This window comes from Felis catus, chromosome A1 (genome assembly GCF_018350175.1).
Source record: "Felis catus isolate Fca126 chromosome A1, F.catus_Fca126_mat1.0, whole genome shotgun sequence".
NCBI lineage: Eukaryota > Metazoa > Chordata > Mammalia > Carnivora > Felidae > Felis > Felis catus.
In genome coordinates this window covers 172489615-172503501 of record NC_058368.1, presented here as the reverse complement: position 1 = coordinate 172503501, position 13887 = coordinate 172489615, and the positions used below count along the sequence as shown (strand labels likewise).

The 13887-nt window shown below is 41.8% G+C and overlaps 1 protein-coding gene and 1 long non-coding RNA gene across 8 annotated transcripts in view; one reads left to right on the top strand and one right to left on the bottom strand.

Moving 5' to 3' along the window:
- Positions 1-13887, top strand: part of MCC (MCC regulator of WNT signaling pathway) — a 431948-nt gene that overhangs the window by 105999 nt on the left and 312062 nt on the right. For all 3 annotated transcript variants that reach the window (XM_045034744.1, XM_019838097.3, XM_045034751.1), the window contains exon 3: positions 10605-10819. In XM_045034744.1, coding sequence (XP_044890679.1) covers positions 10605-10819 — 215 coding nt within the window. The remainder of the gene's footprint in view (positions 1-10604; positions 10820-13887) is intronic.
- Positions 1-13887, bottom strand: part of LOC102900047 — a 64529-nt gene that overhangs the window by 13895 nt on the left and 36747 nt on the right. For 2 of the 5 annotated variants that reach the window (XR_002744666.2, XR_890659.4), the window contains one exon: positions 12490-12681. The exons of 1 other annotated variant lie outside the window; for it this stretch is intronic. This is a non-coding gene — a long non-coding RNA (uncharacterized LOC102900047). Of the gene's footprint in view, positions 1-9861; positions 9929-12489; positions 12682-13887 lie in introns of those variants that run through there. 2 more of the 5 variants (XR_002744670.2, XR_002744672.2) reach the window with 2 other exon arrangements.

The window sequence follows — 13887 nt, the reverse complement described above, 5'->3', positions numbered from 1 at the left end:
ATGGGGCTCGAAGTCATGACCATGAGATCAAGAGTCTCATGTTCTTCTGACTGAGCCAGCCGGGCACCCCTAGAAAGAAAATGTTTAACAGTCAAACCTATAGATTTAAAAAGTGAAATGAGAACATTTTTCAAAGGGCAAGAAAAGAGAAATAAATATAGAACAAATTAGATGTATAGGAAGAAGAAAATGAGGTGAAAGAAATTAATCCTTGTATTAGTAATTCAATTGAAAATAAATAGATTAAATTCTATAGTTTAAAAACAGATGGTAAGAATGGATTGTAAAAATCTGCCTGACAGGGATGTCTGGGCGGCTCAATCAGTTAAGCATCCAACTCTTGATTTTGGCTCAGGTCATGATCTCATGGTTTATGAGATTGAGCCCCATGTTGAGTTCTGTGCTCAGAGTGCAGAGCCTGCTTGGGATTCTGTCTCTCCCCCTCTCTACCTCTCTCCCCACCTCTCAGAATAAATAAACATTACAAACATCTCCTTGGCAGTGTTATTGATCTATAGGTTCATTGCCCTGCGTTCTACATATATTGGAATGAACCTATAAATCAGTAACACTGCCCAAACCCCATATGATGGGAAATTAAGCAACATACTCTGAAATAGCCCATGGAGCTAAGACAAAATTATGACCATTTAAAAATAATTTGAATTGAAGGATTATGAAAATATTAATTGAAATGCAGCACTTAGAGGAAATGTGATGGCTTTATAAGAAAATAAAAAAGGGCTGAGTTGAGCATCCATTCCAAGAATTTAGAAAAAGAACGGCAAAATAAACACAAAATAGAAAAAGGGATATAATAAAAATAAGAAATATTAATGAAATACAAAACAAGCACACAATATAGAGGCACAATAAAAACAAAAGATGAGTTTTTAAAAATATTTATGAAATTGATAACTTCTTGGCAAGAATGCTAAAGTAAAAAAAGAGAAGGCACAAATAATTGTTAAGGACAACAAATAGAGCCCATTAGAGACCTAGGACTGACTGCTGAGTGGGGAAACCGGCAACTCAATCAAGCATGGCGTCCAGGAAAGTTCTCTAGGTTGCAGTTTGGGGGAAAAGAAGACCACAAACTGTCTAGGTCCTTATCAGAAATGCAAAGCCCCTGGGCACTGTTGATTGGCAATATCTGGGTTTGTTGGTTGGCTACACACTGGGCTGGCCGAAGGTAATATGCTATGTAGGTGAGGCATGTATGTAGAAGGAATAGGACATCCAGGGGCCTCTGATATGCACACATAGCAACTAAGTCAAGACTGTGTCATCCAGCCAAGTGTAGCTGTTGGCAGGTTAGGTGGCCAAGTGAGGGTTTGTTATAACTGATATCAAGAGTACAAAGATACTGCAGAAATGAACAAAAAGAAAACACTATGAACAGCTCTGCCAATATATTTTAAAAATTTAAAAGAAATAAGGAGCAGTGCCTGGGTGGCTCAGTCTGTTAAGCATCTGACTCTTGATTTGGCCCAGGTCATGATCTCAGTGTTTGTGGGATCAAGGCCCATGTGGGGCTCTGTGCTGATGGCACAGAGCCTGACTGGAGTTCTCTCTCTCCCTTGCTCTCTGCCCCTCCCCCCGCTTGCACTCACTGTCTCTCTCTCTCAAAATAAATAAACTTAAAAAAAATTTTTTTAAGGAAGAAGGAAACTTCCAGGAAAATATAACTTTCTAAAACTAATTTATTAAGGAGTATAACATCTGAATAGTTCTATAACTAAGAATAAAATCAAAACAGTAATTTTCAAAATGTCCACAAGGCCCAGATAGCTTCACTGTGAGGCCTACTTAACATTCAAAAACAAATCATTAGACTCACACATAAACTTAATACCAAAATGTGACAAGGACAGTATATGAAGAAAAAGTTATAAGGCCAATTTTACTTTTGAACAGAGATGCAAAAATAGTAGACAAAATACTAGCAAACCAAAATCAATAATAAATATCACATATTTTGACTATGTTGGGTTTGTCTCTTGAATGCAAGTTTGGTTTAACATTAGAAAATTAATATGATCCAACACATTAAAATACTTAAGTGAAAAGTAGCAACTTTTTAGGAATAAAGCATAATATAATTCTATTTTTTGCTAAGAAGCTGGAATCAGAATCATTTTTTAAATTCCTGTTTGTGTATTTTTCCTGCCTGGCATTTTCCATTTTTTTTTTTTATTTTTTTTTTTCAACGTTTATTTATTTTTGGGACAGAGAGAGACAGAGCATGAACGGGGGAGGGGCAGAGAGAGAGGGAGACACAGAATCGGAAACAGGCTCCAGGCTCTGAGCCATCAGCCCAGAGCCCGACGCGTGTCTCGAACCCACGGACCGCGAGATTGTGACCTGGCTGAAGTCGGACGCTTAACCGACTGCGCCACCCAGGCTCCCCAAGCATTTTCCATTTTGATTAGGCTAATCTTCAGCCAAGAAATATGACAAACCCTATGGCCATGCCAATCAAAGGATCTGTGTGATGCTTCTCATTACAGAGCATAGGCCCAGATTAGCATTATCCTCATTCAGTCTGGTACTTAAAAATTAGTGACTAACAAGGGCTTACTGAATACATGGCCCATTAATATGCCTTGTAAGAGGAAGAGAAGTTGATCCAAAATACAGTCTCTGCCTTCTAACCAAGAGAGACAAGTCTTAAAAAAAAAATCTTAGAGACACCTGGGTGGCTCCGTTGGTTGAGAGTCTGACTTCGTCTCAGGTCATGATCTCCCATTCATGAGTTTGAGCCCTGCATTGGGCACTCAGCTGTCATCACAGAGCCTGCTTCTGATCCTCTGGCCCCATTCTCTCTGCTTCTCCCCCTCTTGTGCTCTTTCTCTCTCTCTCAAAAATAAATAAACATTACAAAAAATCTAATAAAATCTTAAACTTTGTGGACCATGAACATTAGCCCCTTTAACCCCAAGCCAGCCTCAGGTTCAAGTGAAATTCAATTAATACTTCTTTGCTCTAATGCTCATTTTAACACTTTGCCTAAACAATCCTTTGAATTCTTTAGCCCTAAATCAACCCTCTTGCTTATCTCCTTCATATATCTAGTTTAGACAAGCCAAGATAATAAGCTGCCAAATATTATTTTTAATTGTCTTTTTAGAGTTAAGGATGCTTGCCTCAGCTGTGCTTTCATAACTAAATTATTAACTGCCTAAGGGCAGACATTTTCTCCTTTATATTAAATTTAACCAGGACAATAGAATCTGGGAATAATCTAGAGCTGGAGAAGAATTTTAAAGGTTATTTATTCTTGCTTCCTTTTGGTTGTCTCTGAACTACCTTCCATTAGATGTTCTCAAGCCTGTGCTTAAATACACCAAGGATCATTGAACTTCCTTGTAAAGAGTGCAGCATTAAGAAATAGCCAGTAGGGGTGCCTCAGTGGCTCAGTCGGTTGAGCGCCTGGCTTCAGCTCAGGTCATGATCCCACGGTTTGTGAGTTCAAGCCCTGCATCGGGCTCTGTGCTGACAGCTCAGAGCCTGGACCCTGTTTTGGATTCTGTGTCTCCCTTTCTCTCTGCTCTTTCCCCGCTCGTGCTCTGTCTCTGTCTCTGTCTCTGTCTCTCTGTCTCTCTGTCTCTCTCAAAAATAAACATTTTAAAAAATTAAAAAAAAAAAAAAAGAAATAGCCAGTGATGATGATGTTGGTAAGCACACTTCAGTAAGAAAAATGCATTTTTTCATTTCTTTGCTTCTTGCCACCTATCAACAGTCTTAAGGCAGGGAAAGGGAATTGCATTTCAAAATACATCTTCCACTCTATTCCCAAAGTTTCATTGAAATTCAGTACATTATCCCTAGATAGGACACATGTGACATATATTCAAAATAGGACACTAAAAGGTTCACTTCTTGAAGATAGCCAAAGGCCAAAGAATTGAATTTTATCATTGGGAGCTAATATTATTTATCTTCCCTTAGTAGGTAGGACATGTGCTTTGAATTGCTCTTGGTTTTTGTTTTTCCCAGAAAGATAAGTAGGCTCTATTTATCAATCCTTTACCACCCAGTTTTCCTTGTGATCACAGACCAGATTCTTAAGACAATTGGCCTGCATTTGCAATGTAATCTGTGCTAGAGGAAGCTAGAGGTCCTCATGGGAGTTGCGCTCCTGAATTTTGTACCAAGCATTGACATTAATAAATGACTAAAGACTCAAACAGTGCTTCCCTTCTGGACTAAACGATTTACTGATGCTTCTGTTGATGTCACTATTATCTGGGAATAGTAAATGTGCTATGACAGGGAAGGCTGACACCTGGAAGCTGATTTGTTCAAATTCTCCCATGCTTCTTTCTATCGGTGTGGTATGTCTAAATTCAGAAAGGTAGCTGCCCCTGGTGTTTTGAAAGGAGTATTTTCTCTCTTGTCATTGAGGGAATAAATTAGGTAATGTTGTCTAAATAACCCACAGAAATGAAAAATTAACGATCACTAGATACAGACAGTATCATAGGACGCTATTAATACAGGTCTCGGGACCCCCTAACCACTCTGCATTATCATCTGCCCATAATGTGATGTGAGGCCCCAACATTCAAATGAAGAATAGAAAAGAAGGAAATGCAGGTAGAAAACAGAGGAGTGGTGAGAGCAGCCAGAGCACAGATCTGATGAATAACTCATACTTGTTCTGCTTTTGAGCTGCTGCCACCAGTTTTAGGAAGGTGGGTTGTCCTCTGGAGATAAGAGTAGGCCAAGTAGAATAGGGAAGCAAAGTCTTTCAAACCCAATAACCAAAGACTTTGAGTTACTAATGGAGTATTCTTTACTCAGAGAAATATAACTTTGGCTCTGACTTAATTGGCTCTTTTCTTTACAATAGCCCTAATATTAAGTATAAAATCATTGATGAAATTTTAGCCACTGGTTAGGTGCCAAAGGTTTGTTTTTCTTTTTTCTTTTTTTTCAACGTTTATTTATTTTTGGGACAGAGAGAGACAGAGCATGAACGGGGGAGGGGCAGAGAGAAAGGGAGACACAGAATCGGAAACAGGCTCCAGGCTCTGAGCCATCAGCCCAGAGCCTGACGCCGGGCTCGAACTCACGGACCGCGAGATCGTGACCTGGTTGAAGTCGGACGCTTAACCGACTGCGCCACCCAGGCGCCCCCAAAGGTTTGTTTTTCAACAGGTAACCTTTAAAAGCTGGGAGAGAGTATATATTTCTCCCTTATGTTTGTCCCTGTGGAGTTATTCAAAATGGATTCCAAATAACTAAAATTGTGAGATGTGACCAGATGATTGCTAACATTCATTGATCAGTTTACTGTGTGCCAGGGATTGTCTAAATTTTCTACATATTTTTATCTTGTTTAATTCTCACAACACCTCTGTGAAGAACGTGTTATGATCCCCATTTTAAAGATGAAGAAACCTGGGCTTAGTTTAAATAATTTGCTTGAGGTCACGTAGCTAGCTGGTCATGGTGAGTCTTATCTGACCCCAAGCAACTTGACTACAAAACCCCAGCTCTTAACCGCTATCCTATGCAAACGGGCAATGTCTACAAAATGAAGCTGAAAGAGAGAAAACATCCTCTTCTAAAACTGGGAAAAATGATTTTGTCATTCATAGGCTGTGGGTAGAACTAAATGAGATAATATATGGAAAATACTTAGAACAGTGCCCAGCTCCTAGTGGCTTTGAGTAGATGTTAGGTATCATGATTATTGTTGCTTTTTAAAAAAAATTTTAAATGTTTATTTATTTTTGGGACAGACAGAGCATCAACGGGGGTGGGTCAGAGAGAGAGGGAGACACAGAATCTGAAGCAGGCTCCAGGCTCTGAGCTGTCAGCACAGAGTCTGACGCAGGGCTCAAACTCACGAACCATAAGATCATGACCTGAGCTGAGCTGAAGTCGGAGGCTCAACTGACTGAGCCACCCAGGCGCCCCAAATTGTTACTATCTTTAAGGTGACTTCTAGGTGTTTTTTTCTTAATTTTTTAAAAGAAGCTTATTTATTTATTTTGAGAGAGAGAGAGAGCAAGCAGGGGAGGGGCAGAGAGAGAGAGAGAGAGAGAGAGAGGGAGAGAGAAAGAATCCCAAGCAGGCTCAAACCCAGGAACTGCAAGATCATGACCTGAGCCCAAATCATGAGTCAGATGCTTAACCTACTGAGCCACCCAGGCACCCAACTTCTAGATGTTTTAAATGCTTTGTCCTGCCTTATCCTCATGGGGGGTTTGGCCTACTAGGAAGGTCTCATAATGCCTTTGGTGAATAGGCACAGTATTTGCAGGCCTCGGACCCGAAGCTGGGTGACACTTTGAAGGTGGGATTAGAGCACTGGCTCATAGCTGCCATGTACCTAGCAGAATAAAGGTCTCATGTGTGGCAGGTTTTCTGTTTCATCATTTCTCTGAGATCAGGGTTTCTGCAATGATGTATTTTATAAACATGTTAAAATGCCACTTGTTTTCTGTGCTTTTCTGATCAGGGAAACATTTAGAATATGTGCCTGCCGCCTTTAAACATTTAAAATAAAAGAATACACCTCATCCCTTACTTCAGATTGCCCTAAAGAATTATCATGGCAGGGGCGCCTGGGTGGCTCAGTCGGTTGAGCATCCGACTTCGGCTCAGGTCATGATCTTGCGGTTTGTGAGTTCGAGCCCTGCATCGGGCTCTGTGCTGACAGCTCAGAGCCTGGAGCCTGCTTTGGATTCTGTGTCCCCCTCTCTCTCTGCCCCTCCTCCACTCATGCTCTGTCTCAGAAATAAATAAACATTAAAAAAAAATTTAAAGAATTATCATGGCAGAAATGATGGCCTTCTTTGATTCTGTGTGTGCAGAGACTTCTAGGCCCAGGCTGTGGTTTGGCCTTTGGTCTTTAAAGGGATGCCATGCCGTCGGTTTCCTAAGTGGCCCGGACAGCAGCTCATCATTGGTTGTTGTGGACTGACTCTTTGTGTTCCCCTGGAATTCATAGGTTGAAGCCCTAACTCCTCAGTGTAATGGGGTTTGGAGATGTTTCTTTTGGGAGGTAATTAGGGTCAGACGAGGCCATGAATGATGGTGCCCTCATGATGACATCAGTGTCCTTATTAGAAGAGACCAGAGAGCATGGTGAGCACAGGGAGATAGTAGAATTGTAATGGTATCCATGTGAAGGAAAAGAAGCACAGCCATCTCCCTGAGGTCAACAGGCTTTTCTTGAGGTTAGCAAAGGAGTGAAGTGGGGTCAACAAGAGGCTGAGTGTGAGCCTGGAAACATCAGGCATCATGATATTTCAAAGGGCAAAAGGAAGATGAGGGTGCCTGGGTGGCTCAGTTTGTTAAGCATCTGACTTCAGCTCAGGTCATGATCTCACAGTTTGTGAGTTTGAGCCCCACATCGGGCTCTCTGCTGTGAGTGCAGAGCCTTGCTTTGGATCCTCTCTCCCCCTCTCTCCCACTCTCTCCCCTTTCTCCCCCTCTCAAAAATAAATGAATTTTAAAAAAGGGGGGGAAGGAAGACAGTTATCAGACCTACACTGTTGATGGTTTTCAGTGAGATCATCCCAATTTACTAATTTTGTCTCCAGAATGTTGGTTTTATATCCAGAAAAATCAGGTTGAAAGAGAATAATGGGAATAGTGTACTGTATTTTATTTAAAAAAAATTTTTTTTAATGTTTATTTTTGAGACATAGAGAGACAGAGCATGAACGGGGGAGGGGCAGAAAGAGAGGGAGACACAGAATCTGAAGCAGGCTCCAGGCTCTGAGCTGTCAGCACAGAGCCTGACGTGGGGCTTGAACTCACAGACCGTGAGATCATGACCTGAGCCGAAGTCAGAAGCTCAACCGACTGAGACACCCAGACGCCCTGTGTACTGTATTTTAAATGTGCACTTCCTTTTCTGGGGTCCATTTATGTGGATGCTAATGTGATTGACTTCACTTCTTAGCAGAAGACCTGAGTTCCTCAGCATCACTTCAGCAAAAATTGTTATGGTAATAGTGTGAGGGCCTTTTGATCTTGCTGATTAACATGGAGCTTGGCTAACCTGATTATATGACTCTGTCAGAAACTGGGTTTAGGTCTGTTAGTACAGCATCATAAATTCAAATGAAGCTTCCTTGGGCCGTCTTATCCCACAACTGCTGTATTTTATTATTTGAAAATGAGGCTCCCTGTTTGCATAGAGATAAAGTTTAAGTGTATAATTTATTTTGATTTTAAAAATTAATCTCCATGTTGCTTTTCCTGTTAATAAGTGAAACCCTATGGTACCACAACCATGGATAATTCAGCCATCCACTCACTAAATGTATATTAAATGCCTGCTGTCTCAGGCTGTGTGTGTGCAAGGTACTGGGTCCTGTGGTGGAACATAAAGGCAAGGGTCCATGCCCATGCTTGTTTATATAGGAGATAGAAGGCCCTCTGTGATTCAACCCACTTTTCAGCTCTGACCTCTGTCAGTCCTCTTGCCACATGCTGCTGGGCTGGGACAGAGAATGAGAGGCGCTAGACAAATGGCAGCAATCACTCAGAGGAGCAGGCGGAGGGAGGGCAGGCCTATTGCAGTCTATGTTGAAGGAAAACAAAACTGTCCTTGCAATACAGCTGATAGAGTTTAATATTAAAAGAAACTTTAAACAATTGCAAACGTAGTGATTGCTTTGATGGTCTGCTTTGATACAAAGACTGTCTCTCCAGCCATACAGCACTGTACAAAAGAAGTGTTGGGTCTGGGGCGTCTGGGTCAGTGTCCATGCTGGGCATGGAGCCTACTTAAAAGAGAGAGAGAGAGAGAGAGAGAGAGAGAGAGAGAAAGAGAGAGAGAGAGTGTTGGTCAAACTGACTGAAGAAGATCAGAACATGAACCATAGGGGTGGTTCCAGACAAAGACAGTTTACCCAATCACATTGATTAAACTCACCAATACCTATTAAGGGAAGATTGGATGTTTATATCAGAAACCAATGAAAATAATTTGTAGTTTGCTATATGTAATTACACTCAAATAAATTATAGAGTAATCTGTATATGTTCTCATTTCATAGTACAAATTAAATCATTTTAATGAGTCCCCCTCTTTTTGCCATTAAAAGTCACGTATTGAAGATGCACCAATATGAAAACTTTACGGGCAGGAACAACAGTTTGTTGCGCTCACTGCTTCATCCCCAGTACCGGGCACAGTGCCTGTGTATAGACCTTTGTCATGTTTTCTATCTGCCCAGGCATTTTGAATCACTCCTATGTTTAGGAAAGGTCTCACCTTACAAACCCTGCCTCCCCAGAGTAGAAGCCAGGAAACAAATTTCCCAGCCTCCCTTGCAGCTGAGACAGAGGCACGTGACCCAGACTCTACCAGCCAGCTGCACCCAAGGGTCTTCTGTTCAGAAGTGAGCAACACAAAGAAGAGCGCTTTGCCCCAAATCTAATTTTTCTAGCCAAGGGGACAATTGAAGCATCAGGCTTTCTCCTCCAGAAAGCTTTCTCTGAATATCCTCACCCCTTTCCAGGTCTACTTTGTCATTGTATCGTAATTATTAGCATCTTTTATTAGGTTTAAATCTGTTGTAACAGTTAAGGTCATACTAACTGTTCTGAGAAACAAATAAAAAATATGCCGTGACTCAAACACCAAAGGAATTTCCCTTTCCTAATCACATGAAGTCGAAGCAGGGTGCCTGAGATGGGCAGCCAGCCCTGCTGCCAGAGATAATTCAGGGACTCGGGCATCGTCCATCTTACGGCCTCACCATCTGTACCACATGGCTTCCAAGGGTGCCTGGCCATTTGCACCAGGCCGGAAGGCAAAGGGCATGGAGAGTCGCACGCCGGTGGTTTTGGGAGCCGGGCCCTGAAGCGATGCTTGTCACTTCTGCTCACCTTCTGCTCAGGACTCAGCTGCATGGCCACACCTAACTGGCAAACACAGTTCAGCTTCCTGTAGCTACTTCCAGGAGAGAGAAAATCATGATAAAGTGCCATACCTTAACTTTTTGTCTTCTCACTTGCTCCCTTCTTCCTCAACCAGGAGAAAAGGTTTACAGTAAGAAGGCTGATCACAGAGGGGCACCAGGGTGGCTCAGTCGGTTAAGCGTCTGACTTCAGCTCAGGTCATGATCTCACAGTTCGTGAGTTCAAGCCCCACATCGGGCTCTGTGCTGACAGCCCAGAGCCTGGAGCTTGCTTCAGATTCAGTGTCTCCCTCTCTCTCTCTGCCCCTTCCCTGCTCACACTCTGCATCTCTCTCTGTCTCTCAACAATAAATAAATGCTCAAAAAAAATTTTTTTTTTTTTTAAAAAGAAGGCTGATCACAGACAGAGGTGGCTTTGCTCCGGATTCCCTTTTCTTGGCTCTCTGGTGCTTTTTTGCTAAGTAATTGTTTGGGGGGCACAAAGTCATTGGATAGTTATTTATGAATGATTTGCCTAAAACCACTTTTATCTCCAGGCTCCCCGGGTGTCAATTTGAAAGAGAAAGCACTTAGCCTGCAGTCTGGGCACCGCGTGTATTCTGACATGCTGGCACGTGGAAGGCTTAGGGGGTTCCAAATCATTGCTTATTGGCCACCCAGAGACTAATGAAGGAAATATCTTTTTATTTCCCCTGCCTCTCCTGGACGTAGGTGCCCTGTCAGCAGCCAGGGAGAGCTGGGAGTATGACTCCGGTGCCAGGGACCTCCAGAGCCCGGACTTGCAGAGTCAGTGGGCCCTGCAGAAGCTTCTCGAGTGTGGCGGACGCTCTTTGCATCAGCAGGCTGCTGCCCTCCACAAACTGCTCACACAGTCACGGCATTTTGGCAGCTCTGTAGGAGGAAGCTATCTGGAGCTGGCCAACACAGTGAGTACTTTCTGGTTCATAAGACACATCTTTAGGCCTGTATGTATTCCAATACAGGTATTTTAATTTTGAGCTCTGGTATTATCTTTCTTATGAAGCTAAACAACCATATACCGTTTACAGCATTGCCAATAATGTTAAGTGCTCCACAAACACTTGTGATCAGTGACTTCACTCTTGTCAAAGGCTTTTCAATGAAGTCTGTAACTTGCATGGATTTAATTACTAGAGTATTGACAACAGCTTTTCCATGACCAGCGTGCAAATTGATAGGATGTAATCCTTTCTGCTCCCTAATTTGGATGTTAATCCTTTAAAATGCAAAGAGGGAAATATTTCATTGAAAGTTTGATTATTGTTTCTGCTTGTACTTTAAAAGCATTTTCTGTTGGGGCACCTGGGTGGCTCAGTGAGTTCAGCGTCTGACTTCGGAACATCTTCCATGTGATGTTAGAGCAGGGGAATGCAGGTGGGTGGCTGATAGTCTGGGCTGTTTTGGGTGACAGGCAGATGGCTTATAAATTAAGATTACTAACCAAACACTGTGAGAATGGTCTGCAAACCTACATTGCTTTTTGAAATTGAAGTTTGAATGGTAGAATAGACATCTTGACAACTTCACTTATGTATACTTATAGTCTGCTTTGATGTAGACAACTGATTTTCAAACTTTTTGTGTTTGAGATACTTTTCTGATTCCGACACTTTTGGTGACATGTTCAAAGGAGCTAACAATTCTAAATATTCCAGCAATAACTAAAATACAGTTCTTAGATCCCAATTAAAAGGGCATTGTATAAAATACCTGACCAGTACTCCTCAAAACTGTCAAGGATATCAGAGGCAAGGAAAGTCTCAGAAAAAGAAACTCTCACAGCTCAGAGGAGCCTGAGAAGATATGGCAATTAAATGTAATATGGCACCCTGATGGGACATTAGGTAAAACACTAAGGAACCTGTATAAATTATGGGTTTTAGTTAATAATAGTGTGTCCATATTTGTTCATTAATTGTGACATAATAATGTAAGGTGTTAATAATGGCAGAAACAGGGTATGAGGTATATGAGAACTATCTTTGCAACTTTTCTGTAAGCCTATAACATACAGAAGTGTTCATTTTACTAAAATTCATGAAGTATACCCTTACAGTTTGTACACTTCTCATATACATGTTTTATGTGTATAAAAGCTTGTGACAGGGGCGCCTGGGTGGCTCAGTTGAGCATCCGACTCTTGATTTCCACACAGATCATCTTCTCGAGGTTCATGAGTTCGAGCCCCACATTGGGCTCTGTGCTGAGGGTGAAGAGTCTGCTTGGGATTCTCTCTCTCCATCTCTGCCCCTCCCTGCCATTCTCTCTCTCTCTCTCTCTCTCTCTCTCTCTCTCTCTCTCTCTCTCAAAATAAATAAACTTAAAATTTTTTTTCAATAAAAAGCTTATGACAAACATAATAAAAATGGTGACTGTTCATTGGACTACAGTGAATAAGTAAAAAAAGAAGGGGAGAGAGAAACAGAGAGAAAGAAAGAAAGAAAGAAAGAAAGAAAGAAAGAAAGAAAGAAAGAAAGAAAGAAAGAAAGAAACTATAACTCCACAAACAAAGAGGTACACGCTCCCTTAAGGCGATTCCTTGGTGAGAATAGGACCATAATGCAAATGCAGGCACTGAAGTTCTGTGACTTCATTATCACAATGTCACATTATTTATTTTCTCACTGAATTGCAAATTTCAAAATACCGTTTAAACTTGCAGACCTTTGGTAATATCCCTGGACCCTGTGGTAGGGTGCATTTTTGAGCCTTGATTCTTCACCCTTTCCTGTATCTTCACCATTTGTTGTGTGACTTTGGAGTCTTCCTGACAAACGTGAGAAATAATAAATGATTATGGTTTTAACCATTATTTTTAGGGTGGTTTGCTTCACAGCAATAGTGGACTTGGGGTCTGTTCACAGGGAATCATGGATCCCATTTTGAGGATCACCTCGTAGAGGTGGCCAGAGAAAGCAAATAGCTTTTCTAAACTGCACACCTGGGTGATCCCTTCTCTTATGCACTCACATTACACATAATTTATGTTCCTTCTAAAACAAATCCTGAACTAATAAGATTAAGTTTTATTTCTTTAATAGCTACTAAGAGCAAAAGACATTTTATCAAGCATCCAAAAAGCACACAGTAATTCACACGGGGGAAGTCTGACATAAAAATTATTAACTAGTAGCAGATTACCTACTAAGGAGTAAAGAAAATCCTAATGAACACATGAGTAGCACGTGTAAACAGTACCCACTCCCTCTAAGGCTGAGGCGTGGTGCTCAAGGAAGAAACAAATTTAGAAGAGGGCCCTCTCTTCACCTGTCTCCATTGAAAGGGAGTGGCTGGAGACCACTGGATGGCAGAGAAATTCCCTGAGATGCTACAGGAGGGGGCTAGTAAGTAGGAAACTTGCTGGAAGCTACCCATTTGGGCATCTGCCAGACTCACTGAGCATCACTAAGAAGGTGCCACTCAAGGTGCGAGAGGAATTCATTGGGAAGCTGCCTGCTGCAGTGGTGGCAAAACCCACTGGAAAGTCCCCCAAATGGTGCCATCAAACTTATTAGGGGTGAGCACCACTGGATGTCCGTGCACTTCTGGCCTCCATCCACCCCAAGAGCAAGCAGGGGAGAAGAGTACCACAAAACCAGGATGAGAATTCCCTTCTTCCTCCAGTGTCCCTCCAGTGCTTCTTATGGAATAAATGTTTACAGGGTCAGGTTCAGCATCACAAAGCAAGGCAAGGAAAGATGGATTTGGAGATGAGAGGAAATCAGTAACTGGAACAGGCATTTTTAGTGTTGAAAAGCTTCTGGGAGCTTACTCTACAAACTTTTACCATTCTAAGCATCCCTTCCTTTTCTCCTACAACCAAATACCACCTGTCTTTGCCTTCTACCGAAGACAGTGGATGTTATGAGTTTGAGGCTCAACACACTATTCAAAATGCAAAGGCAACAAGATGGTGATGTACATAGAAGCTTATAGCAGTTAGAGTTTCATCTGAGAAGCAGATGGCTGCACT